At 36.3% G+C, this 27,913-nt stretch overlaps 1 protein-coding gene across 3 annotated transcripts in view; it reads left to right on the forward strand.

The window, feature by feature from the left end:
• UBR3 (ubiquitin protein ligase E3 component n-recognin 3) overlaps window positions 1-27,913 on the forward strand; it is a 260,446-nt gene that overhangs the window by 114,248 nt on the left and 118,285 nt on the right. For all 3 annotated transcript variants that reach the window (XM_026454174.1, XM_026454176.1, XM_026454177.1), the window contains exons 20-24: window positions 4,880-5,021; window positions 8,664-8,768; window positions 9,930-10,103; window positions 11,984-12,444; window positions 21,122-21,210. In XM_026454174.1, the coding sequence (XP_026309959.1) occupies window positions 4,880-5,021; window positions 8,664-8,768; window positions 9,930-10,103; window positions 11,984-12,444; window positions 21,122-21,210 (971 nt within the window). The remainder of the gene's footprint in view (window positions 1-4,879; window positions 5,022-8,663; window positions 8,769-9,929; window positions 10,104-11,983; window positions 12,445-21,121; window positions 21,211-27,913) is intronic.

Raw genomic sequence — 27,913 nt, forward strand, 5'->3', positions numbered from 1 at the left:
AGTATTATATACAAACCAATTTTTAAATTTATTTTTTATTTATTTTTATTTTTTTGAGAGAGTTTCACTTTTGTTGCCCAGGCTGGAGTGCAATGGCATGATCTCGGCTCACTGCAACCTCTGCCTCCCAGATTCAAGCAATTCTTCCACCTCAGCCTCTCAAGTAGCTGGGATTACAGGCATGCATCTACCATGCCCGGCTAATTTTGTATTTTTAGTAGAGACGGGGTTTCTCCATGTTGGTCAGGCTGGTCTCAAACTCCTGACCTCAGGTGATCCGCCTGCCTTGGCCTCCCAAAATGCTGGGATTACAGGCATGAGCCACTGCGCCTGGCCCAGAAACCAATTTTTTTAATTGCAAAGTTAATTTTATAGCATCTTCATAATCATAGGTACAGCTTATTTCTCTGATATATTAATGATAGTTTTCTTATTTTTAAGACTTTTTCTTCATTCTGTGTAGTATCTGTTTCCTCTGAGGTACATTTTCTATTGTTCAGTCTCTAGCTTTTGAGTTAGAGGCATTCCCCAGATGTCTGACAATGTTGACTGCTTGTTATTAAGAGCTCTTGAGTGCATTGTTGGAACTTGTAGATTCTGAATTTTAATATAGGGTGATTTGGGTTGGCAGGTTTGTTGAGAAACACTTGTGTTAGATCTTTCTTTTTGGCCTGGTCAGATTCCTCAGGGAAGTATCCTGAGATACTGCCCAGAGGTAATGGTATGGCTGCTATTATTCTGTGAACCGACTGGGAGACAAGGCCTAGGGACTCTGAGTCAAATATGCATATGACGACTTTAACCTTTCTTCTTTGTACCCTCAATTGTACTTGCTATTTTATCCTCCCCAGAGATGAGTTCTGTAGCCAAAATTCTGTTTCAGTGGTGGAAAGGCAGTTTTCATCCAATCCTCCTTATTTTAACCCCCTGCCTTCCCACCTCCAGTTATAAAGGTACCAGGTGCTGCCAATTTTGTTGCTTATTTTTTAATTGCACTTTTTATTATTGAGTTTTAAGACCTCTTTATATTTTCTGAATACTAGACTTATCAGGTATATGATTTGCAAATATTTTCATTTCTTTCTCTTTTTTTTTTTTTTAAGACAATGTCATTCTGTTGCTCAGACAGGTGGCATGATCACAGTTCTCTGCAGCTTTGGGCCTCCCCAGACTCAGGTGATCCTGAGTGGCCTCCCAAGTAGCTGGGACTACAGGCATGTGCCACCACACATGACTAATTTTTGAATTTTTTATAGAGATGGGGTCTCTACATGTGTTGCCCAGGCTGGTTTGATCTCTGCGGCTTAAGTGATCTGCCTGCTCAGCCTCCCAAAGTGTTGGGATTACAGTCATGAGCTATCGCGCCCAGTCTGTGAATGTTTTCTGCCATTCTGTGGATTGTCTTTTTCACTTACTTGAAAGTGTCCTTTGAGTCACAAATGTTTTAAATTTTGATGAATTCCAGTTTTTTTCTTTAATTTTCCTGTTTATTGCCTAAATTAATTTAATTTTCCTGTCTGTTGCCTAAATCAAGGTCACAAATAGCTAAACCTATGTTTTTCTCAAAGAGTTTTATGCTTAAAAATATAAAACTACAGCTGAGGCTTTTACATCAAATTCTCTGATCGATTTTGAGTTAGTGTTTATGTATGCTGTGAGGTGGTGGTCCAACTTCATTCTTATTCATGTGGTGTTTCTTTGAGTTTTAATGGACCTTGCCTGTTCAACAATCTGGGCCTCATACAATCTTTTCTTTTTTTGAGGATAACTTAAAACTACACATTCACTTTCTTTAAAGGTTGTAGGCTTGCTTAGGTTATTTCTTGAAAAAAAATTGCTAAGTTATATTTTTCTAAGAAATCTTTATCTTAAGTTTATACTTAATGATTAAAAAAACTTTCCTGTGTTTTTATTCCTGTTATTTATGTGTGTTTGCTATTTCTTATTTTGAGTTAGGTGTCATAGCAGATGATGATCAGTTTTACTATGTTTTCTAAGAACCAACTTTTGATTGTCTCTCTCCTCCCACCCCCATTTTCTATTTCATTCTTATTCTTTTTTCCTGTATTACTTATTAATCTTTTTTTTTTTTTTTTTGAGTTGGAGTCTCGTCCTGTCGCCCAGGCTGGAGTGCAGTGGTGCGATCTCTGCTCACTGCAGTCTCCACCTCCCAGGTTCACACCATTCTCCTGCCTCAGCCTCCTGAATAGCTGGGACTACAGGCACCTGCCAGCACGCCCAGCTACTTTTTGTATTTTTTTTTTTAGTAGAGACGGGTCTTCACCATGTTAGCCAGGATGGCCTCGATCTCCTGACCTCGTGATCCGCCTTCCTCAGTCTCCCAGAGTGCTGGGATTACAGGTGTGAGCCATTGTGCCAGGCCTTTTTTTCCCCTTTTTTCAGACAGTCTCACTCTGTCTTCCAGACTGGTATATAGTGGTGCAATCTTGGCTCACTGTAGCCTTTAACTCCTGGGCTCAAGCGATCCTCCCACCTCAACTTCCTGAGTAGCTGGGATTACAGGGGTGCATCACCATGCTTGGCTAATTTTTGTATTTTTTGTAGAGACAGAGTTTCACCATGCTGCCCAGGCTGGTCTTGAACTACTGAGCTCAAAGCAATCTGCTTGCCTTGGCTTCCCAGAGTGCTGGGATTACAGGTGTGAGCCACTATGCCAGGCCATTATTGTCTTCTTGCAATTTAGTTTGGATTGTCTTTGTTCCTTTTCTTGGATACTCAGTTGTTGTGTTGTTTTAGTGCATTTGGTTTTCATTTTTAATTACTCCTATTTAATTTTTATTGTTATATGTTTTAAAAATATTTTTAATTGATACATCTTAGCCTTAACATTACCTTTTACACAGTATTTGAAGATACTTCTCTGATAGTTTCATACATGTGTGTAGTGTGTAATGATCAAATCAGGGAAATTGGGATATTCAACATCTCAAACATTTATCTTTTTTTTTTTATGTTGGGAACATTACAGTTCTTCTAGCTATTTTTAAATATACATTATTATTAACTATAATTTGGATGCTTAGTTGTTGATTTTTTCACAAACGTGGATTTTAAGGCTATGTATTTCCTTCTAAGCACTACTTTAGTTGTGGCCCACAACTTTTTCTATATAGCCTAGGCTTTAAATTTTTCTGTTATGATTTTTAACGGCTTCTGAATTTCTAAGAGCATAGTTACCTATAGCCAATGGCTGTCCAAAAATATTAAATGGAAAATTCCAGAAATAAATAACTTATAAATTTTAAATTATATGCCATTGTAAGCAGGGTGATGAATTCTTGTGCCATCCTGCTCTCTCCCACCTGGGATATGAATTGTTCCTTAGTCCAGTGTACCATGCTATATATACTACTTGCTTGTTAGTTATTGACATTGTCTGCTCCTGACATCCAGCCATCACATTGTCATGACCTGATGATTCAGGATCACCTGAAGCAGATGTTCCTCCTTCTGATGACATATTGTCAGAAGGTCATTAGTAGCCTGATGCCGTGTCACAGTGCTTACCATCATTCAATTCACTTCATCTCATCACGTAGGCATTTTATCATCTCACATCATCACAAGAAGAACAAGAGTGAGTATAGTACAATGGTCCCCCTCTTATCCTCGGGACATGTTCCAAGACCCACGGTGGATGCTTGAAATGAGGGATGATATCCAACCCTATATCTACTATGTTTTTCTACTACGATACATACCTATGATAAAGCATAATTTATAAATTAGAGATAGAGATTAACAGTAATAACTAAAGGTAAAATAGAAGAATTATAACAATAATATGAATGGCATACAACTGAAAACGTGTGAATTATTTCTGGAGATTTTCATTTAATATTTTCTGACCATGGTTGACCATGGGTAACTGAAACTGTGGAAAGTGAAACTAGGTATAAGGGGGACTACTATACATAAGGTATTTTGAGAGAGAGAGCATGTACACATTCACCTAACTTTTATTACAGTATATTGTTGTAATTATTCTGTTATCACTTACTGTTGTTAGTCTCTTACTGTGTCTAATTTATAAATTAACCTTTATCATAGGTATGTATGTGTAGGAGAACACAGTATGTAGAGAGTTTGGTACTATCCTTATTTTCAGGCATCTACTGGGGGCTTTGGAACATGTTCCCTGAAGATAAGAGGGGACTACTGTATTTGCATACAAGTTCATAATTATCTTCTTGGGGAACTTGTTGTTCTTACATCCCAGAAGAGACAGACAGGCTAATTCATTCTCCTTGTGAGTTATTCTTTCAATGAGGGTAAAGCCTTTCAAGGGTCTTAGCTTTAGGTGGGATCTCAGTTCTGTCTCTGAGTCTTGTGTGAGCCCGACACACCTTGTGTGCTCAAGGACTTTATAACAACTGGCACAGTGTTAGTGCTTGTCATTAATTCCTTCTTTTTTGTGGTAACTGGAGAGTTCCACTTTTTTTGTGTGAGCTCAAATACGCATTCAAAAGATTATATTTATATTTTATCCAGCTTTTCCAACTGTTGGTAGTGGGAGAATTTTCAGATCATCTATTTTGCTTAATTGTTACAGCTGGAAATTTCTTTGCTGAGTACTTCATCTGTATTCTTTCTGTTCATTTCTCTTTGTTAGCACTTTACAGTTTATGTATTTTTTAATTTTCAGTGTAGCTCTCTTTACCCATTTTTAGCCACTAGGAAAAGAAATAGTAATGTTCATTGTATAGAGAATAGAAACCTCTTTGGCATTTTAAGCAATTTGATTAAAAATAGCACTGCATAAAACATTGTGTCAGAAATTGGTGTCTATAAATTGCATTTAAACCACAGTTTGATTTTGAGGCTATCATCTAATTCTAGTTTTGTTTTATTTTTACAGTTTAAAACAGAGCGGAAAATTTCCTGGAAATCCCTGGCCTCCCTATAAGAAAAGGACATCACTCCATCCTAGCTATAAAGGTCTCATGAGACTTTTGCACTGTAAAACTTTACACATTGTGCTATTCACTCTGCTTTACAAGGTACAGTAGTAATTCGAATAGAAAGACTAAGTTTAGAATTTATTTTCAAATAATAATCCTTTAGGATAATATTTACATTAAAGTACCACTTATAAAGCAAAATGTGTTTATACATTTAAGATGTATGAAGATATGTTATAATCACATGTATTTGAAATCCAAGTTGAACATAACAGAATAGCTACAGCATTCTTTGTGAGAAACTATTTATCTTATCTAGCTACAGATAAAAATATGTATTTATGGCTTCTGCAGAACAATAAGTGAAATACCATGGAACTACAAGAGGTGTGGAATGAGCTACAGGGACCAAACAACCATCAGAACCCACTAAAATGACAAAACTAGAATGGTAGTTATGTGAGCCAGTGAATCTTAGGTTGGGGTGGTTCTTTTTGCTTTTTTCCTCTAATCAGGAAAGTGACGTGGAAGGATTTGAGTGTGATTTCTATGTGGCAAGATCAAAAATTGTTTTTGATAAACATTTTAGGAACTCACAAGATGATGCATTTACTGTCTTGTTATCTAAAATTTGTTTTATTTTGGGATCTTCTCACGTAAAACAGATTTATTTGACTAACATTAATTGTGTACTCAAAAACTTGTGTGAAACATTATATTGTATAATATGTATGTGTGTATATAATAGGGATTTTTATAATCTCATCTGCATGAAAGATGAAAAAAGTCTGGGTGCGGTGGCTTATGCCTGTAATCCCGGCACTTTGGGAGGCTAAGGTGGGCAGATCTCGAGGTCAGGAGTTTGAGACCAGCCTGGCCAACATGGTGAAAGCCCATCTCTACTAAAACTACAAAAATTAGATAGGTGTGGTGGTGGACACCTGTAATCCCAACTTCTCGGAAGGCTGAGGCAGGAGAATTGCTTGAACCTGGGAGGTGGAGGTTACAGTGACCCCAGATCGTGCCACTGCACTCCAGCCTGGGTGACATAGCAGGACTCCATCTAGTGGATGGAGGAAAGAAAGATGAAAGAAAAAAGAAAATAACTGTATAGACATGATAAATGTTATGCAGGTAGATACAAAGAAAACCTCTTGTTCCTCTTCCTAAGTATAATTTGAAAAATTAAAAGTTAAGAGAAATTCAAAGAAAAATAAGAATATTTGTTATACAAATTTCCAATTACTATGTACAATCATTTAACACATTGTTTAAGAAAGTATATATTTAGTTAGGTAGGAGTTTTAGTTTTTTTCTTAATCTTATAATGAAATAATACTTTTAAATTTCTATACTTTTCTTTCAACTCCACTCATGACCAGTTTTTCATTGTACTTGTTTCTAAAGTTTTCCTGTTACTATTTTGGACAGGTGCCTCAAAAAACACCTTGGGTGGTTTATTTTCATTAACTTCCAAGAGGGTTATTCAGTAATTGATTTAAAATGTTCTTTTTCTTTATTAAAAAATGTAGAATATCTTTTTGTACTGAAAAGATATTTGTATTTGTTTTACAAATAATGGACGGTCTTCGAATGTTTACTTAGTGCCGGATTTTGTTTGAAATGCTTTATATATACTTGTAGACATTATTTTGCTTAAGCTAGCAAAAATCCTTATGAGTGAAAGTTCTGTTATTATTCTCCTTTTTCAGATATGAAATCGAGTTTTAGAGGTTAAATAACTAGTTCAGACGGGGAAGCTAAGTACTGTTATAAGTAATAATTAATAAGTGACAAATAAATAATTCATGAAAAATTAAGGAAGCCTTATGGCAAATTATTATGCTCTTTCAAGTTATATGTTTCAGTGTTTTCATATGCTAAATGTACAAATAGTATTTTATGAAAAATAAAAAGACAATGTTTTAGTTGTTACAAGACTGTCATAAATGAATTCTTGAAATCTCAACTTTAAAATAGCTTTCTTGATTTTAGTAATAATAATAATAAAATTCTCCATTGACATTACGTTGGCAAGTCAACTTTCTAAAAATCAATTTTAGTAAACCACCTTTATCCTCTGACATGTTTAATGTCAAAATAGAACTCCCTGGAAACATCATTTTTATTTCTTTTTTTTTTTTTTTTTAAGTACCTAATAGAGGGATTTTTTTCCTCCTTAGCTCTTAAGTTATTCAGTTAAAGCTGTCGTGCCACAAGCTTTGAAGTCAAAATTTAATTTAATTTAGCTGGTAATGTTTTATTTATCAGGAGGAGATAGTATAGTAATGATAGTCAGTGGCCTGGGAGTCTGAGGTCTGCGTTCTAGTGTTGCTTACACTAGCTAGCTGGTTGTGTGGCTGGGCCTTGGTTTTCTCTCCATAACATAGTGGATTAGAAAGGATGACTTCTGTGGTCTCCTAGCCTTCAGTCTCCTCCTGCTGCTGCTTCTGCTCCTCACATCGTTGGCACCACCCACTCACTATTTGTTGAACACACATTGCTAGACACTACACAAAGCAAATGACAGATATTAACCCATGCAATCCTTACAACAATTCTGGGCTTTAATTCCATTTTTATTTTTCTTTCTTTTTGATTTTTATTTTTGGATGGGGATGGGACAAGTGAAAGTGCTAGGAGGGGCTCTATAATTTCAACTTTAGAGATAAGAAAACTAAGACCAGAGTCTGTTGCTGAAGGTCAACTAGGAATAGACAGAAATTTGTTTAAAAATCTGGTTTTTAAAAGGTTTTGAATGCCTATGCTCTTCGCTGTGCCACACAACAGATGAACAGAGAAGCCCTCTGAATAGTCAGAAAAACATGAGAGAGTCAGTGACTTGAAAGTCTATTCTTTAGTTGTGGTAGATTAGGTTTTAAGCAATTAAGACCTCCTTTCCAAGTCCCCTCAGCCGTTTGGGCAGCTTCTGTGAGGCTCAGCTTGTCCTGTCCTCTTTTTTGCTCTCTGCTATCTTGCCCACAATTAAAACTGCCATTCCCTACAGAATTTCTTCCTTTCCTCCTTTCCATCATTTGGCCAGATGACTTTTATAATGAGGACAAGATGATAGCTGCCAGGCCATTTTGTTACTTGTAGTATTTTAGATATCTTCTGGTTAGTGGTCTGTTATATCATAGTGAATGAGTGATTGGTGTAGGTAGCCCAGAAACCCTGTGTAAGATGCATAAGGTTTGCATTGAGTAATCCATAGGTCAGATTTATCAAATTTTCTTCAGAGAAGCCTCTTTACTAACCGCTTGAATTCCTTCTGCCTTTCTCCTACATGTAAATCACACACTGACATACATATGAATATAGCTATTCAGAATACTCAGAGGCTCAGAACTTTAATTTCAGAGACATGTTTTTAAGAATATTAATGCACCATAAACATTTATTGTGCTTCCAGTTATATGCCAGGTGCTGTGCTGAACACATTTGCTTGAATTATCCTATTTAGTAAACTTATTTATCTGATGGCCTTGTCATCAAGAGAAGAGTGTCAGCAAATTAGGATATAAAAATATTCTTACTAAATTATTTTATTAAATACTTATATTCATATGAATTTATTTTAGTGGACTCTCTGACATAACCTTTAGAAAATTTGTGAACTGGTATTTCTAGATATTACTTAAAGTACTTTTCGTCTATAACAGTAAAATATTTTTGGATCTCTAAATGAAATACATTTTGTGGAAAAAAGTAATTATGAGGCATTTTCTTCCCTTTTTAAAGATTCTGATGGATCATCAAAATCTGTCAGAACATGTACTCTGCATGGTTTTGTATCTGATTGAATTAGGACTCGAAAATTCTGCTGAAGAAGAATCAGATGAAGAGGTAAGTAGTTTTTTGTAATTTAAAATTTTTATATAGGCAGCCCCTATCTGGCTCCAACCAATTGTTGCCAAACCAGACATGTTATACTTTTGCTAGTTATAACATGCCTTAGTAAAATGTATTTATGGATTCATCTTGAGGTATATTTATGTTTTCATCAGACTCATAAGATCTTTTAAAGAACTACTAGAAAAGGCCCTTTGGGATCTTCAAATACGTACAGTTTTTTAGGGCCTTCATTGATATTTTAAATTCTATTATGGAATTATTGAATTTGAAATTTGTAATTCCTATCACAAAAATTAAGAAAAGTGTTTAATGCATTTTTGGTGTTATGCTAAGAATATTGATTATTGGCAAACAATTACCAGTAATCAATAAATAATCAGTAAAACTGAAGTTAGGGCTTAGCTCCAAAAATTCTAATAATTTGATTAGGGATTATTTTTGAGTAGCAAATTCTTTCTGTAAAGGTTTTAAGGTAATGGCATGAATATTGTTATATGGGAGAATGTTTAAAGTACTTAAGAGTAAAAGTTGTTAATATGTTTCAGGATTTTAGAAGTATTGTGTCCATAAAAGCAATTGTTACTACAAATTAGTTTCACTAATGTGTAAGATTCTCCTCATCTCTTCCCTCCTAAATGACAAAATATAACACAATATAATAATTGCAAAAAACAAGTTAAAGAAACCACTTTGTAGTTCTTTGTAGTCCAAGCTGAACCAACATATGTTCTTTCAAAGATGTTAAAAGGTTATAAAGATTCCTCTATGATTAGGTCATACCTTTGGTTGATTTTTCAGTTTCCTCCAAATTAGTCCAAATTAGCATTATTTGTATTACTAATGGGTGAGGATGAATATTCTGTAATGTTCAGTATTCTAGATTGAAAAATGTATTTAAAAATGTATTTTAAATCAGACGTTTAGCTGATTCCATCGGACTTACCCATATTGGTATTGAGTAATTTATTACTACATTTTTTGTTTGAATTTGGTTTTATTCAAATTTATTCACTCTATAATTTATGGATGAGACAGTAAAGGATCCAGGATTATGATAGGCAGTGGATGATTTTTGGGGGCTTGTTACATCTCCATTGTACCTTGCACCTGACGTGGCAAGATTTGAGATTCTTTTTTTTTTTTTTTTTTAAGGCATCAGTGGGTGGACCAGAACGTTGTCATGACAGTTGGTTTCCTGGCAGTAACTTAGTGTCAAACATGCGACACTTTATAAACTATGTTAGAGTAAGAGTTCCAGAGACTGCACCTGAAGTGAAGAGAGACTCACCTGCAAGTACTAGCTCTGATAACTTGGGTTCCTTTCAAGTAAGTGTAAATGTAAGAAGGAAAATAAGGAAAAGCTTTATGTTATGTATGTTATGTTGGGATATACTGTTCCTATGATATCTAAAAGAAAAAAAAAGTGGTTGTAGATAACTTTAAATTGTTTTTTATTTCCTCTGATATATCTATGCAACTTCTACCTTATCAGTCTTTTTCCCTTAATCTGCCAGAGTTCACGACGGCCTAAAGTTCTTCAAAGAGAGGTAGATGTGTATGATATTTGCATTAACTAGCAACATGGCTTTAACTGGAAATGGGGAAAAACTGCTTTGAAGTATTTGTGTGTGTATGGGTGTTTAATTAATATGGTTAAATTTAAAAGAAAGTTTCTTGGATTTGTGTGTGGTTTTTTTTTGACAAAGTGATTTAAGCTTAATATTAAAGAAAATTTATATTATTGAGCTTAAAAATAACACTGAGTATTTTTCTTATTAGTGTTCGAAGTATTTTGGACCAATTATAGGTAGCATATTTGAGTGTCTTTACATTTAGCATTGCCACTATATTACTAACTTCTTAAAAATGACTTGGATATTTTCTAAATTAAAATAACTTTAATTGCTAGCAGCATGCTCATTTGCAAATAACTTTTTTTTGCTTCTATGGCAATTAATTAACTTTGATAAAATAAGCCTATAAAGTCTTAAATTCTGTATGTTATGGCTTTGGACTCATTTTGAAAATCAGCGCTCTCATTGCATGTAAGTTAATTTTTAAAAAGCCGTAATGAAAAATCTTGAAATGACATTTTAAGTAACTAAACTTAAGCAGTTTTAGTCTTCCCAACCTAGATTTTTGTCAGTAGAGAACATTGAATCAGACATTTCTTATAGTAGAGTCTATTTGTAGGAGCTTTCTTGGTCTTTGACAATGTGTTTTTGTTGTAAGCAAAAACTGGAACCTCTATAAGAGGCTTTTGTCTCTAATGCTGGTAGAGAGTACTTTAAAAAAACAGCTTGGATGTTAAAAAATAGTGTATACTGTCATTTGACTCACAAAAGCTCATCTGATATTAGAGCATCCTTTCTATGCTTGCTTTTAAAAAATAAATTCATTAAACTGATTCATATCTTAATTAAAAGATGTTTTCTAAGAGCCCTGGTGCAGTTTGATTGCTTTAGCAAAAAAGCTTTTTAGAATTTAAATTAATGAGGAAAATACTTAGTTAAAAAAAAAAAAATTGCTCAGAAAACAAATCATAGTTCTTGACCCACAAACCAAAAACAAATAAAAAACAAATCACAGTTTTAATTTCATATTAAAATTTAGTAAAACAAATTAAATTTCATATTAAAATATGAAACATCAGTTTGATTTTTTCATCCTTATATTTCAGTTTAGTAACTTTAAGCCTTTATGTTAGAATTTTCAAACTTTAAAGTTCCTTAAAAGTAAAATTAATTACTAGTTCAGGTTTATTAGCTTAGAAAATTTTTTAAAAAACTAATTTATAATTTTCTTAACTGGAAACGGTAGCAGTCTTCCAGAAGTTACTAAAGAGTACCCTATTCTTCGTGAATGCTGACCAGAACAGCTTTTCCTCCTTTAAACTAATGAATAATTTAGTTTATGATTATCTTTAATATGGCTGTAGATACTACTTAAGCTTTGTCTATTTTCGGGAGGTTGAAAAGGAGGTGTTACTGCTGATGATCTCCTTATAACTCTTTCCAGATTGAGTGGGATTAAATATATTTGAGAGAGAGAGGTCAAGGGACAGAATTATTTAAAGAGCAAATCTATTGAATAAATCTTTGTATGAAACTGAGCATTCCCTTTGGAAAATGTAGTACTAATATGTTTTTAAAATGATGCTAAATAACTTCTCTTGATTTTTCTTTGTTTCTCTTTTTTAATGGTAGAATTCTGGTACAGCTCAAGTTTTCAGTTTAGTAGCAGAACGTAGAAAGAAATTTCAGGAAATCATCAATCGCAGTAACAGTGAAGCAAATCAGGTGGTTCGTCCCAAAACTTCAAGTAAATGGTCTGCTCCTGGCTCAGCTCCACAGTTAACTACAGCTATTTTGGAAATTAAAGAAAGCATATTGTCTTTGCTAATTAAACTTCACCACAAACTCTCAGGAAAACAAAACTCCTACTATCCTCCTTGGCTTGATGACATAGAAATTTTAATCCAACCAGAAATTCCTAAATACAGTCATGGAGATGGTATAACTGCAGTGGAAAGAATTTTACTAAAAGCTGCATCGCAAAGTAGAATGAACAAACGCATCATTGAAGAGATATGTAGAAAAGTGACCCCTCCTGTACCACCTAAAAAAGTCACTGCAGCAGAGAAGAAAACATTGGACAAAGAAGAAAGGTAATTTTTGTTTTTAATGTTTTAACATGTGCATAGTTGAAAATTTGATATTTTCTTCCTTTTGGTCATTTGAGGATAATCACCTGGATGTTTAACAGCAACAGTCATAGCTGATGTAACATAAATGGAATGGAGCATAGTCAGTGCTTGTACATGTGATATATTGAGTTTATTGATGGACAGATGAGACTTTCTGACCCCACCGTAAAATTACTACCTTAAATCTGTATGTCTTTTTGGAAAAATTGCTACTGCTTTTATTGCTGTAGGGATCTAATAATTCTCTTACTGTTAAAGTTGAACTATTCAGCTTTAAATGAGAATAGAAAAATATTTAAACATTTCTCCAAATAAAAATCCAACTGCTTTAGTTTCTTTTGGTCTTTTCTAATCTTTATTAATATATGATTGCTGATTTTTAAAAAGTGATGTTTTAAAACACATTCTGACTAACTTATGCTTCTAGCTTTTGGGTCTTTAGGTTGCTTATAATTTGTTGTTAAATTATATTTATAAACTTTTTTACATCTTTTGACTTTCTTGGAAAAAAAAAGATTGGGATTTTTTTTTAATCTCAAGATACATACTGTGTTATGTAGGGTTTGTGGGTCAAGGACTATGAGCATAGTATGGTGCTTTTTTTCAGTGGTACGTTGTTTGCCAGAAGAGTTGTGTTACTGTGCATTGTCACCAATTGTTTCCCAAGAGCCTTGTCAACATTGCTGACCCTACTGTCGTAAACCTGACAAGGTGAATCTTGAGAGATTGAAACTCAGTATAATTGTCAAACTCTTGGAAAGGGTTCAGTGTTTATTAAAGAAAAAAAAAAAAAAAGAACATGCCTTCTAATGAGTGTACATAGGCTAAAAGACCCAGGACATTAAAAAAAGGATTTCAGATCAAATTCAAGATAGTCATTGCTCACTTCTCTGAGGTTATAAATAATATTTATTGTTTTAATTTCTTTATTATTTAAGACAAATTTGTCTGCCAAAGCAACAATTATAGGGGAAGGGTACACATTTCCCCTTAGGGAGGGTCCAAAGAGATCACATCAATATTATCTTAATTTAAGAACCTAGGACCTATCGATCTCTTTTATATAGGTAAAAATCATTGTCAACAGAGTTATTTGGACTACTGTTGTGAGCGGTATGACTAATACATCATTTAGCAGTTTGAAGTGTACTTTAGAGGTATTTTCTGGATAATTTCATCTTCTTACTTTTAAAATTAAATATAGGCAATTATGGATTAAATGATCAGTGGAAGCAAGCCTAAGATGGATCTTACTCGATTGATCCATTTCTCACTCATTGGGTGTCAGTCAAGCACTTTTCTAGACATATCTGTGTCTGGTGTTGGACTTCCTGACCTCGAGGAATTGATACTATAATGGAGAGACAGACTGGTAAACAGATAGTTTGTTAGTAGTGTTAACATAGTGTAACAGGTATTATATTGGGTACACAGAGTGTTAATGGGAGTAGCAGGACATAAGGCTAAGAAGGTAACCGCATATCATTAACTGGCACAGGGTATAAATGGTTACAGGGAAACTGGAAGGATTTTAAGTGAGGAATAATATATAAGATAGAACTGGACGCAGTGGCTCACGCCTGTAATCCCAGCACTTTGGGAGGCTGAGGCGGGCGGATCACGACGTCAGGAGATCGAGACCATCCTGGCTAACACAGTGAAACCCCGTCTCTACTAAAAATACAAAAAAATTAGCTGGGCATAGTGGTGGGCACCTGTAGTCCCAGCTACTCTGGAGGCTGAGGCAGGAGAATGGTGTGAACCCGGGAGGCGGAGCTTGCAGTGAGCCGAGATTGCGCCACTGCACTCCAGCCTGGACGACAGAGTGAGACTCTGCCTCAAAAAAAAAAAAAAATATATATATATTATATATATGTGTGTGTGTGTGTGTGTGTGTATGTATGTATATGTGTATATATATAGGATAATTACATGAGGGTGGATTAGAGTGGGGTAAGACTGGAAATTGGGAGAGCAAGCTACTTAGTCATCTAGTGGGGCAGGTGTGGTAAGGGTCTGAACTAAGACAGTGATGATAATAAAGAGAGGAGGAGATGTATATGAGATATTTAGGAGGTACAAGTTGTTAGACTCGGTAACCAGCTTGATGTGAGAAATGAGGGAGATGTCATGAATGGTGGCCTGATTTCTGACTTGGATAATGTTCCTTTTACCAAGATAATGGAGTATAGGAGGGGTCTCAGGCTCAGTAGTAAAACTGATCTGTTCAGTTCTGGATACTACTAAGTTTAAGAGGGATACCCAGGTGAAGATGTCCAGTCAGATATAGGGTTTAAGATTTAGGGGAGAATTCTTAGAGATACAGATATGAGCACATAGGTGATAGTAGAATCCTTGTATATGGGAGAAAGTGTACAGTAAGAAAATGAGAAGACTGAATATAGAACTCAAGAGAAAAACATTAAAGGGAATGACTGAGGAAAGGGTACCTACAAAGGTGACCGATAAATGGATGGCTGAGCAGAGTAAGAGAAAAACTGGGGTGAGTGGCGTTAGAGAAGTCACAAGAGGAAGTTCAGAAGCAAGAAACTTACCAAAATTGTTAAGTGCTATAGGAGTTCAATAAGACTGGCCATCCTGTTTGATTTATTAGTTAGGAGGTCATCCTTTGGTACCTGTATAAGGAGCAATTTTAGTCACATATATTGTTATACTACATCTTTGATGTAATTAAGAGTTTGTTGGGAGGTCGAGGTGGGTGGATCACGAGGTCAGGAGATTAAGAACATCCTGGCCAACATGGTGAAACCCCATCTTTACTAAAAATATAAAAAATAGCTGGGCATGGTGGCGTGTGCCTGTAGTCCCAGCTACTAGGGAGGCTGAGGCAGGAGAATCGCTTGAAGCTGGGAGGCGGAGGTTGCAGTGAGCTGAGATTGCGCCACTGCACTCCTGCCTGGCGACAGAGTGAGACTCCATCTCAAAAAAAAAAGAAGTTTGTTATAAAAAATTTATATTAATATATGCAAAAGACTACGGTAGATTAAGAATTTAGGAGAATTCCTAAATAGGAGTTATAAAGAACTAACAAAAATTTTGTTTCCATGGGAGAAAGGACATTCAGTAACATATAATTTAGATGACCAGTCATTAAGTTTGAATTAGTAATAGCTTAGAATGTAATAAATCTACTGACAAAATTAGAAGGTTGAAAATGAGGTAAGATTGTTATTTTTGTCAATTAGTGGTCTCTCTTAGTGGTCATATCCTTCTTTCTGTTATATAATAGTATATCCTTTTATTTTGAAAGAAGATAAACAGTGAATCAAAATCTGTTTTTTTGGTAATTATTACTAATAATGTGATACTGGAGGACATAGTTTAGATGCTACTTTTACAAAGGCCCTGATGCTACTGTAATAAATAATATTCTAAAAATTTTAAAGGCTTTCTTTGTGATAGATTTTGTTTCCTTTGAACAATGATGGTATTGACAAGTACTTGAAAATAATTTGTAGTGGACAGCTAAGGATTAAGATGACTATTTGGATCTCACCATGCTTCTCACGTTTGTCTTTCCTCTGGATTTGTTTTGGATTTTCATAATAAAGGCAGAACCGTTCGTAAACACTTAATGAGGATCCATTTCCAAGTACCTCACCTTTAGACAAACTCAGTATCACTTTCATAATAGATTAACTTCATAGAAAACAAGATGTAAACAGAAAACATTAGATGATTGTAATAAAATGCAGCTTCAATGTCTGTGCCTCAGGAGTTAATGGAAAATTTTTGAGGTATACTGAATCTGCCAGAACTTGTGTATGTTCTTTGTTAATGGCCTTTGTTTACATTTATGCCCATTTAGAAAAGTAATAATCTCGGGCCGGGCACGGTGGCTCAAGCCTGTAATCCCAGCACTTGGGGAGGCCGAGACGGGTGGATCATGAGGTCAGGAGATCGAGACCATCCTGGCTAACACGGTGAAACCCCGTCTCTACTAAAAACTACAAAAAACTAGCCGGGCGAGGTGGCGGGCGCCTGTAGTCCCAGCTACTCTGGAGGCTGAGGCAGGAGAATGGCGTAAACCCGGGAGGCAGAGTTTGCAGTGAGCTGAGATCTGGCCACTGCACTCCAGCCCGGGTGACAGAGCGAGACTCTGTCTCAAAAAAAAAAAAAATGAAAAGAAAAGTAATAATCTCGATTAAGAAAACATTCACAACAATGACATTCCATTTCTGGTTAGTATAGAAACCTGCTACAGAAATACACTTTAATACTAGTGTCAAGCAGTTACATTTGAGGTTTTCTTATGTTTAATAGATTTTAAAAAGTACACTCTATGGACATACGTATTCTAATTGTAAGTGTACATGTTTAAAGGTGAGCTGTAGAGTGAGTGGCATTAATTAAAGAAGAATGGCAAAACTTACAGATTTGCAAAATAGTGATTCAGAAGACCAAAAATGTAGTCTATCACTGCTGTTGTTGCTCAAAACATTTTTGGCGGTCACTTAGAATGCTTTGAGAATCTAGAGCACATTTTTCTTTGCTTCCATTTCTTCCATTGTGGCAAATATTTGTCCTTTGAGGATGGATTTAATTTTAAAAAGCTTTTTATTTTGAAGGAATCTTAAACTTACATAAATGGTTCAGGAAGTTCTTCGTATCCTCAACTATGAGAATTAGCAAATCAATATGGTATTTGAGTATGATTAAATCTTTAGATCCCAAGTTTTGATAGTTGTCCCAGTAATGTCTTGTCTCGTCTCCCCTCCCCTCCCTTCCCCTTCCCTCGCCTCCCTGCCTCCCCTCCCCTCTCTTCTCGTCTCTTCTCCTTTTTTCTTTTCTTTTTTTTGGAGACAGGGTCGTGCTCTGTCGCTTAGGCTGGAGTGTAGTGGCATGATGACGGCTCACTTCCGCCTTGACCTTCTAGGCTCAAGTGATTCTCCTGCCTCAGCCTCTTGAATAGCTGGTACTACAGGTGTGTGCCACCATGCCTGGCTAATTTTTAAAAATCAGTTGTAGAGATGAAGTCTTGCTATGTTACCCAGGCTGGTCTCAAACTCCTGGGCCCAAGTGATCCTCCCGCCTCAGCTCCACAAAGTGGTGTGATTACAGGCATGAGCCACTTCTCCTAGCCCCCAATAATATTTCTTTTCTTTCTTTGTTTCTTTTTTTTTTCGTTTTTGAGACAGAGTCTTGCTCTGTCACCCAGGCTGGAGAGCAGTGGCGTGATCTCGACTCACTGCAACCTCTGCCTCCCAGGTTCAAGCAATTCTCTGCCTCAGCCTCCCGAGTAGCTGCGATTACAGGCACCTGCCACTACGCCAGGCTAATTTTTGTATTTTTAGTAGAGACAGGGTTTCACCATGTTGGCCAGGCTGGTCTTGAACTCCTGACCTTGTGATCCACCCGCCTCGGCATCCCAAAGTGCTGGGATTACAGGCATGAGGCACTGTGCCCAGCCACTAATATTTCTTATAGCAGAAAGATCCAGTTCATAATCACTCCTTGCATTTAATTGTCATGCCTCTTTGTTCTCCTTCAATATAGAAGTTTTTATTTTCATGACCTTGGCACTTTTAAAGATTATGAAGCAGTGGTAACATTGTAGAATATCTCTTAATTTGGGATTCTCTGTTTTCCCTTTATATTTTGACTCAGTTTATACAACTTTGGCAGGAATGTCAATGAAGTGTTGCTGTTTTGTTTTCATTGTATCCCATAAGGTGTTATATGATTTCAATTTGTTTCATCACTGGTGATTTACTTTGATCATGTCTGCCAGACTTCTTCACAGTCAAATTACCTTTCCCACCCCACTTTACAATTAATACATAATTTGTGGAGAGATACTTTGAGATATTGTAATATCCCAATCCATGTCAACTTTATATTCATTCATTTTTATCAGTATGGACTCATGGGTTCCTATTTTATGGGTTATAATCTCATATGCTTGTTATTAATTTTGGTGCTCAAATTATTACAGATTTGGCCACTAGGAGTCACATCAAGCTGGTTTCCGGGTCTTGTTGATCTGTCCCCATCATTCTTTGGGCATATTATTTTCTGGGGCAATAAGATGTTCCAGGCTTGGCCAGGTGGTGGCTCACACCTGTAATCCCAGCACTTTGGGAGGCTGAGATGGTCAGATGACGTGAGGTCAGGAGTTCGAGATCAGCCTGGCCAATGTGGTGAAACTCCGTCTCTACTAACAATACAAAAATTAGTCAGGCATAGTGGCTTGTGCCTGTAATCCCATCTACTCAGGAGGCTGAAGCACGAGAATCGCTTGAACCCAGGAGGCAGAGGTTGCAGTGACCCTAGATCACGCCACTGCACTCCAGCCTGGGCAATAGAGTGAGACTCCATCTCAAAAAAAAAAAAAAAAAAAGATGTTGCAGGCTTATCCTGTACTTGGAGTCAGCCATTGCTCCAAGGTGTCCCAATTGCTTTTAGGAGAGAATGGTATTTAGAAACCCCAGTCCATGTGTTTATTCTAATGAAGTATAGCTGTCTCAGGTCCTCTTAGGACAGAGCTGGGGAAAATTGTGTGTGTGTTTGTTTGTAAGTCTGTGTTTGTTTTGGAAGGTAGTGAGAGAGAGGAAGGGAGAAATTTATATTTAGTTTTATGTCTACCTTTATGTAGTGAAAACTGTGAGTTCACTCTGATACTTTCAGTTTCAATCTATCACTCTAGGAGTCATTCTTGTTTTCTCTCTTTCCATATTTGTAACTCTGTAACTCCCTACTTCCACAGTGAGATACCTGACACCTATAACTCTCTCTCTCTCTCTGTATCTGTGTATCTATCTATCTAGATAGATATATTTAACTTTTTAGTTAAAAAATTACACATATTTAACTAAAATTTTACCACACAAATGCCCTCCTGTGTCAGGCTGTCGAGTCCTGACACTCCATACTAGGACATGTTCAGAAAGGGAAGAGAGGGGACGGGTAGATTTAATTTTTTGAAATGGCCATCATCATTGAGAGTTGCCTTTGATGAATAAGGTGAGTGATCAACCTGGATAATAATATTTTGGCTCAAAAACAGTATAAAAGAATTGTTGTTATAAAATAATAAGGCGAGTTTTTTATGTGGATCCTAAATTATCTGTAAATGTTAGAAAAGGAGTGTTAACAATTTTTTGAATATTATTGTCAAAAATATGTAACTTCTCATGGTAAAGTGGACCACAGAACTTGACTTTATAGTTGCTTCTGATTATCCCCACTAATTTGATGGGAGCAAATGTGTGGATAATTTAAAAATTACTATATTTCATTCTTCTGAATTTTATATGTTATATCCTTGAATCAGATCAGATTAATAGAAAAATACTTTTAGGTTTCCCATAACAATGATTGCATAGACTGTCAGTTTAACATAATGCTTTGACTTCTATACTGTATAGACATAATAAATGGTCATTAAAAAAACTGCTGTAGTATACTCTGTCCATTGTGTTCTCATTATTCTTCTGTATTATGGATATGACACAAAGAACATCAGCTCCTCTTTGAGTTTTGTTCAAGTAAATAGTTTATCTCTTCCATGAACTAACATGTAATTTACCTTTTCTAACCTTTCTTTTTTCTTCTTCTTCCTCTCCTTCACTTCTTGTTTAAATTACTAATTTAACCTTTCCTTGCTGGGAGTGAAACTTTATGCTTACTGGTATTGTTAGCATCACATAATCTCAAGAAACCTGTCACCTTTGACTTATTTTCCTATTCCTATGTTATGGTAACATTGTATTGGTGGATTTTTTTTTTTTTTTTTGGCAACCAGTTGCAATTAAAATATTCTTTGGAAGTAGATAAGGCATACATAATAAATATAATATAGTGAATTAATCCAAGGGAATATTTAGGGCTTTGTAATACAGTTTCTGTCTTACGTTATGTTTGAGACTCCTTCACATTCCTTTACTTTATACAAAATAAACCAAACTTGAAATATGTCCTAGTAGAAACTGGGAAACTTACTGGCTTCTGTTCATTCTCTGTTAGGAGAGACCTATTCTTAGGGTAACAGTAAATATGACTGTTCTTATCTTTTAGACTTTGTTTATATCTAAACATCATAGCTTCTTTTAGCAATCAGTTTACTGTTATTTGTGCCTGGGGTTAAATTGTTAGTCTCTTGCTAAAAATGACTTGCTCTTGCTGCCTTCTGACATATACTTAGGAACTTGTGTTGTTAGAAATCCAAATATTCTATCTACCTTAATTATTATTTCACATTTTAAAGTACATCTTGGCTTTTATTTTTATTAAACCAGTGAGTTTGTAACCTTTTAAAATTAGTAGAATCCTTTTAAGGACAATCAAATATTAGAAGAAATTTAATACATAATACAAAAAATAGATTATTCTCAACTGTGTGCCAGGGGTTAACCGGGATATTCCCTTCCTTGACTATTTCTTGCATTCCAGCAAATTTTTTCTTTAATTTTTAGAAAATGTGGAAAGAAAATAAAGTCATGCATTTAGTTAAAATACACGCATATATATGCATTCAAGCATGCATGTACATTTTCATGCATTTTTGTGCACCTAAAGACATACATATATACATTTTCATACATTATATACTCCTGAAATATAGTAGCTAGGTCTTAAGCACATCTGATACTTAAAACTTTATTTCTGTTTAATCTAGGCGACAGAAGGCTAGAGAGAGGCAGCAGAAATTGCTTGCAGAGTTTGCTTCACGACAGAAAAGCTTTATGGAAACTGCAATGGATGTTGGTAAGTCAAAATTATTAGTTTAGAACTCTCATAATTATACTTACTACTTTAGGGATGATGTAGTCCAATCTTTTACTAATTTAAAACATTACAGATTTATTATTTCTAGTGTTTATTTGGTCTTTATTTAAATAATATAGTGATGGAAGATCAGACTTTTATTATAGACAGTCCGTTCTGTTGTTAGTAGCTATAATTGTTAGGAAGTTCTTCCTGATGGTAGCAATATAGTATGCTCCTTTTGTTCTCTTCTGTTAAACGGTCTCTTAGATTTGTGAGATCCATCAATATATATTTACTTATCTTGATCTTTTTCTTTGAAATTATCTTAAAATCCTTCAAATAGTTTCAAATGCTTCTAGTGCCTCTTTCTGGTACCTCTTCATTATTTCTTAAAATCAGGTGAACTTCTCATTTCCATTAAGATTAGCATTAGAATTTATACAGTGAGAGAGGATACCAAGTTTCTCTATGATAGTAGCCTTTTACACACATTGGAGAAATAGATTAAATCTTAGTGTCAGTCTTTAGTTAACCAGGATATTCCCTTCCCTGACTATTTCTTGCATTCCAGCAAATTTTTTCTTTAATTTTTAGAAAATACAGAAAGAAAATAAAGTCATGCATTTAGTTAAAATACACACATATATATGCATTTGAGCATGCATGTACATTTTCATGCATTTTTGTGCACCTAAGTTCAAATTTAGCCTAATGGGTTCTAAACCATCAAGTATAGTTAATGTTCAAGATATAACTTTGACAGAAAGAATACAGATTGAGCACCCCTAATCTGAAAATCTGAAATCTAAAATGTGCCAAAATCCAAAACTTTCCGAGCTTTGACTTTCCACTTGTGGCATGATGCCACATGTGGAAAGTTTTTGACTTAAGATTCATCTTTTGAATGTCTTTTCTGGCAACTTGTTGATTTCCTTTTCATTTGGGTCTGTTACTAGAGAGCTATGAAGTTCAAAATCTCTATTAGGTTTTTCCAGAGGGACAGAAATGGTAGGATATATATATATATGAAAGGGAGTTTACTAGGGAGAATTGGCTTACATAATTACAAACGTGACATCCCACGATCGGCCATCTGCAAGCTGGGGGATGCGAAAAGCTAGTACCATGGTTCATTCCAAGTCTAAAACCCTCAAAACCAGAGAAGCTGAAAGTACAGCACCCGATCTGAGGCTGAAGGCCAAAAACCCCCAGGAGGCCATTGTTACAGATCTGAAAGCCCAAAGGCCAATTTATCCATTTCTTTTAGGTTTTCCAATTGGTTGGCATATAGTTGTGGCATGATGCCACAAGTGGAAAGTTTCACACTTGACCTCTTGTGATGGGTTGCAGTCAAAACTATATTTCATTTACAAAATTATGTAAAATGTTGCATAAGCCTGGGTGCGGTGGCTCATATCTGTAATCCCAGCACTTTGGGAGGCCAAGGTGGGTAGATCACTTGAGGTCAGGAGTTTGAGACCAGCCTGACCAACATGGTGAAACCCATCTCTACTAAAAATACAAAAAAATTAGCTGGGCGTGGTGTTGCACACCTGTAATCCCAGCTACATGGGAGGCTGAGGCAGGAGAATTGCTTGAACCAGGAGACAGGTTTCAGTGAGCTGAGATAGTGCCATTGCACTGCAGCCTGGGTGACGAGCAAAAAAAAAAAAAAAAAAAAGGTTGTGTAAAATCACCATAGCCTGTGTGTATAAAGTGTATATGAAACATAAATGAATTTTGTATTTAGAGTTGGGTCCAATCCCCAAGATATCTCATTATGTCTATGTAAATATTCTGAAATCTGAAAAAAATCTGAAATCTGAAACACTAATGGTCCCAAGCATTTCAGGTAAGGGATACTTAACCTGTACTGAAATTCTGTTTATGGAATTTACTTAGCATCAGTTGACTTTATCATATGAAAGAAGAGGGTTTAGTTTATTGACACTACTTTTCCTTTCTCTCTTCTTTCCAAAAATTGATAATTTTATTTTTGTTTTTTTCATGTTTAATATAATTATAATATTTATGTTTCGTTCTATCTGCAGTAGTCAATATCTTGATACTGCTTCATATAAAATGAACTAATAAGCACCCCATCCTTCCTTTCCTCTTCTACCTCCTGCCTTTTTTCAGATACTTTTAAACTTTTAAATTGTCAAGGTTGCTGACATTTTGTTTTGCAGTCATATTAATGTCTTCCATGTGAAGGTTGACTTCACATGCCCTTGTAGGGAGCATGTAGTTGGGTCCTTTTTTTTTTTTAAATCCATACAGGCAGTGTGTATGTTTTAAGTGGGGAATTTAATTTGTTTACATTCAAGGTTATTAGTAATAGATGAGGACTTTTTTTGTTGTTGTTAATTGTTTTCTGATTGTTTTGTGTATCCTTTGTTCCTTTCTTCTCTCTCACTGTTTATCATTGCGTTTTGGTGATTTTCTGCAGTGATAACATTTGATTTTTTAAAATTTCTGCTGTGTGTATCTGGTCTGCCAGTGAGTTTTATATATTTTCATTTTTTCATGGTGGTGATTATTGCGTTTTTGTTTCCACACGTAGTACTCTCCTGAGCATTTCTTGTAAGTTTGATCTAGTGGTGATGAATTCTCTCAGTTTCTCCTCGTCTAAGAGAGACTTTATTTCTCCATTATTTCTGTAGGATAACTTTGCTGTGTAGTATTTTTGGTTGGCAACCGTTTTCTTTCAAAATTTCAAAACTTTGAAAATAACTATTTTTTACTGGCCTATAAGGTTTTTGCTGAGAAATCTGTTCTTAGTCTAATGGGGATTCCCTTATATGTAACTTGATGCTTTTCTCTTGCTGTTTTTAAAATTGTCTCTTTGTCTTTCGCTTTTTACAATCTGACTGTGTTTGCCTTGGGGAGGACATTTTTGAGTCTAATCTATTTGAGAACTTTTGAGCTTCTTGGATCTAGATGTCCATATTTCTTCCAGACTTGGGAATTTTTCAGGTATTACTAGTTTCTATGCCATTTTTTATCTCTTCTTCTTATTTGTTCACTTACGGCGTTCCATAAATCTTGTAGGCTTTCTTCCCTCTTACGTTCTTTTCCCCCTCAAGTAATTTTAAATGACTTATCTTCATGTTCAGAGATTCCTTTTTCTACTTGATCAAGTCTGCTGTTGAAGCTCTCTATGGTATTTTTGTTTTATTTATTCAGTTGTTTGTTTGGTTCAACTCTTTCGGATTTTTGTTTGGTTCTTTCTCATGATATCTATCTCTTCGTTGAATTTCTTATGCATAAGAAATTTTCCTGATTCTATTGAATTATCTATCTGTATTTTCTTGTATCTAATTGAGTTTCCTTAAGATTCGTCTTTCGAATTTTTTTTCTGGCAATTTGTTGATTTCCTTTTCATTTGGGTCTATTACTAGGGAGAGATGAAATTCAAAATCTATGTTAGGTTTTTCCAGAGAGACAGAAATGGTAGGATATGTATATATGAAAGGGAGTTAACTAGGGAGATTTGGCTTATATAATTATAAAGGTGACACATCCCATGATAGGCCATCTGCAAGCTCGGGGCTGAGAAAAGCTAGTACCATGGTTCCTTCCAAGTCTAAAACCCTCAAAACCAGGGAAGCTGAAAATACAGTACCCGATCTGAGACTGAAGGCCTGAAAACCCCCAAGAGGCCTTTGTTACAGGTCCCAAAGGGTAAAGAACCTGGTGTCGAATGTCCAAGGGCAGGAGGAGAAAAGGTGTTCTGCTCTGGAAGAGGGAGAGAGGGAGAGAGGAAGCCAAGCAAGCTGAATATCACTCTTCTGCCTGCTTTGTTCTAGCTTTACCCACAGTTTATTGGATAGTGCTTGCCCACAATGAGTGAGATGTTTCTCTTTCATTCACTGACTCACATGTCATTCTCCTCTGGAAAACCCTCACAGACATACCCAGAAACGATGTTCCACCAGCTATCTAGGCATCCCTCAATGCAGTCAAACTGACACCTAGTATTAGCCATCAGTTCGTTTTGTCATGTCATATTTCCTTGCTTTTTCATGTTTCTTGTGTCATTGCATTGATATCTATACATCTTGTGGAATTGTGTCTTCTGAACTTCCTACAGTGGCTTTTGTAGAGAATGATTCACTTGCAGTTGAATCTTAGTGTGCTGGCTAGGAAAGATGTTGTGACTCTGTTTCTGGGTGCGTATAGCGGTATAACTTCCATGCAGCTTCTCTGGTGGTGTTCAATATCAGCAATAACTGTGGCCTAGGCTATAGAAATTTGTGGTAGCAGCAGTGGTGACACAGGCTGTTAATGTCCTCAGTGGCAAGGACTTTTGGGCTCCTCCTATTCTCATTTTCTCCACAGTGGGGAGACTTACCCAAGGGGATCCCTCTTGGTGTCATGTCTTTCATGGCCTATGAGTACCAGTAGCAGTGCTGGGTTCCAGGTGCAGGTGCTTGGAGGGGCTGTGGGGCCTGGGTCTCATGAACCTATTATGGCACTTGGGTCTTGGCATGCCATTTTGCTTTCTGTGGTAGGGGTAGATTTAGGTTGCCACAGAGACAGGATCTGTGACTCTGAGGCACCTTCTAGCAGCTTGGATTCAGGGAGTTGGGTTGTTTACCCCTGGGAAACAGGTCATATCTTGCCTCTGGGGAAGAAAGGGTGCTCCTGAGGTTTGAGCCCAGGATGTGGGGTATAGCCACTATTCGGGAGTCTGAGCCAGTAGGGCTTAGTGGCAGCCAGGTCCCTGGGGATGTAGCACTGTATAATGGTGACTCTAGACTGTGATGGTGGGACTTGGCAGTATCCCAGACTCTGTGATCCCAGGTGCAGTGTCATCAAGTATGTCAGAATGGCCAAATACAGATGTCATTTGGGCCCTTGAGGGTTATGGAGCAGCACAGCAGGGAGTCCACTTCCCATAGAGAAGGGTGTCTCAGCAGCTCAGACTCTAGGAGCTAGTCTAATTCCAGGGAAGCAAATTACTAGAGTTGTTTGGCCTGTATGGAGGAGTGTCTAAGCTCAGCCACTGCTCTGTTTTCCTGGGATGAGGGGTGTTGTATCAGCCTAGCCCTAGGCTCTGTAGCTCAGCCAGGGCATCAGTTCCCCAGGAGGTATTGTACTGTTAAGAGAATGAAATGGTGTGCCGCAGACTGAGAGGAGATATTTGCAAAACACATATCTGATGAAAGACTGGTATTCAAAAGATAGAAATAATTCAACAATAAGAAAACAAATAACCTAGCTTTTAAAATGAGCAAAAGATCTGAATAGACACCTTACAAAGAAGATTCTAGAATGGTAAATAAGTGTGTCAAAAGATGCTCAGCATCATTCGTCATGAGGGAAATGCAGAGTAAAACAACAGTGAGATACCACTACATGACTATGGCTAAATTCAGAAATCTGACACTATCACATTTTTTGTGAGAATGCAGAGCAGTGGGAACTCTCATTCATTGCCGGTTGGAATTCAAAATGGTACAGCTGCTTTGGAAAAGTTTGGCATTTTCCTGTGAAGCTAAGCTTAATCTTACCATATGATCCGTCACTTGTGCTCTTAAATATTCATCTAACTGATTAAAAAACTTATGTCCACAGAAAAAGTCTTCATACTTATTTTTCTTTTTTTTTTTTTTTGTTTTTGAGGCGGAGTCTCGCTCTGTCACCCAGGCTGGAGTGCAGTGCTGGATCTCAGCTCACTACAAGCTCCACCTCCCGGGTTCATGGCATTCTCCTGCCTCAGCCTCCCGAGTAGCTGGGACTACAGGCGCCCGCCACCTCACCCGGCTAATTTTTTTTTGTATTTTTAGTAGAGACGGGGTTTCACCGTGTTCACCAAGATGGTCTCGATCTCCTGACCTCGTGATCCGCCCACCTCGGCCTCCCAAAGTGCTGGGATTACAGGCATGAGCCACCTGTAATTACAGGCGTGCCCTGCCTTCATACTTATTTTTCTAGCAGCTTTGTTTATAATTGCTCAGAATTGGAAGCAGCTAAGATGTCCTTCCATAGATGAATGGATAGAGAAACTGTGGCACATCCATATAATGAAATACTGTCCAGCAATAAAAAGGAATGAACTGTTAAGCCACATGAAGACATGGGTGAATCTTAAATACATACCACTTAGTGAAAGTAGCCAATCTGAAAATGTTACATACTGTGTTTCCAGTTATATGACATTCTAAACAATGCAAAACTATAGAGACAGTAAATAGATCACTAGTTGTCAGGGTTGAGGTACAGGTGAATAAATGAAACATGGGAGTTTTTTTAGAGCGTTGAAATTATTCTGTGTGATACAGTAAAGTTGGATACGTAATGCTGTTAAAACCCTTAGAACTTTATAGCAGAAAGAGTGAATCTTTAAAGTATGTATATTTAAAAAAATCGTTTAGGAGATGGGGTGATTCCAGGATGGAATGCAGACTATGACAGGAGAATCTAACTGTATTACAAATGTATGAAACAACCACTCTGAAAAGGGTAGGGGGAAAGGTGCTAGCTACCTAATTTTGGAAATAAATAGCGTCTATAAGACTAAAGGCAAAAGGAACTGTGTATAACCAGTGGAAAAAGTTTCTCCATGGCATCATGAGTTAACAATTCTGAAACCACTGTACATATATACTGAGATTGAACAATTAAGTAAATGAATGGCAGATGATGAGAGCTGGATTTCTCACTGTTGGAGTAAGAAGTTACAGATAAGAGGAGA

This window comes from Piliocolobus tephrosceles, chromosome 11 (genome assembly GCF_002776525.5).
Source record: "Piliocolobus tephrosceles isolate RC106 chromosome 11, ASM277652v3, whole genome shotgun sequence".
Classification (NCBI taxonomy): Eukaryota; Metazoa; Chordata; class Mammalia; order Primates; family Cercopithecidae; genus Piliocolobus; species Piliocolobus tephrosceles.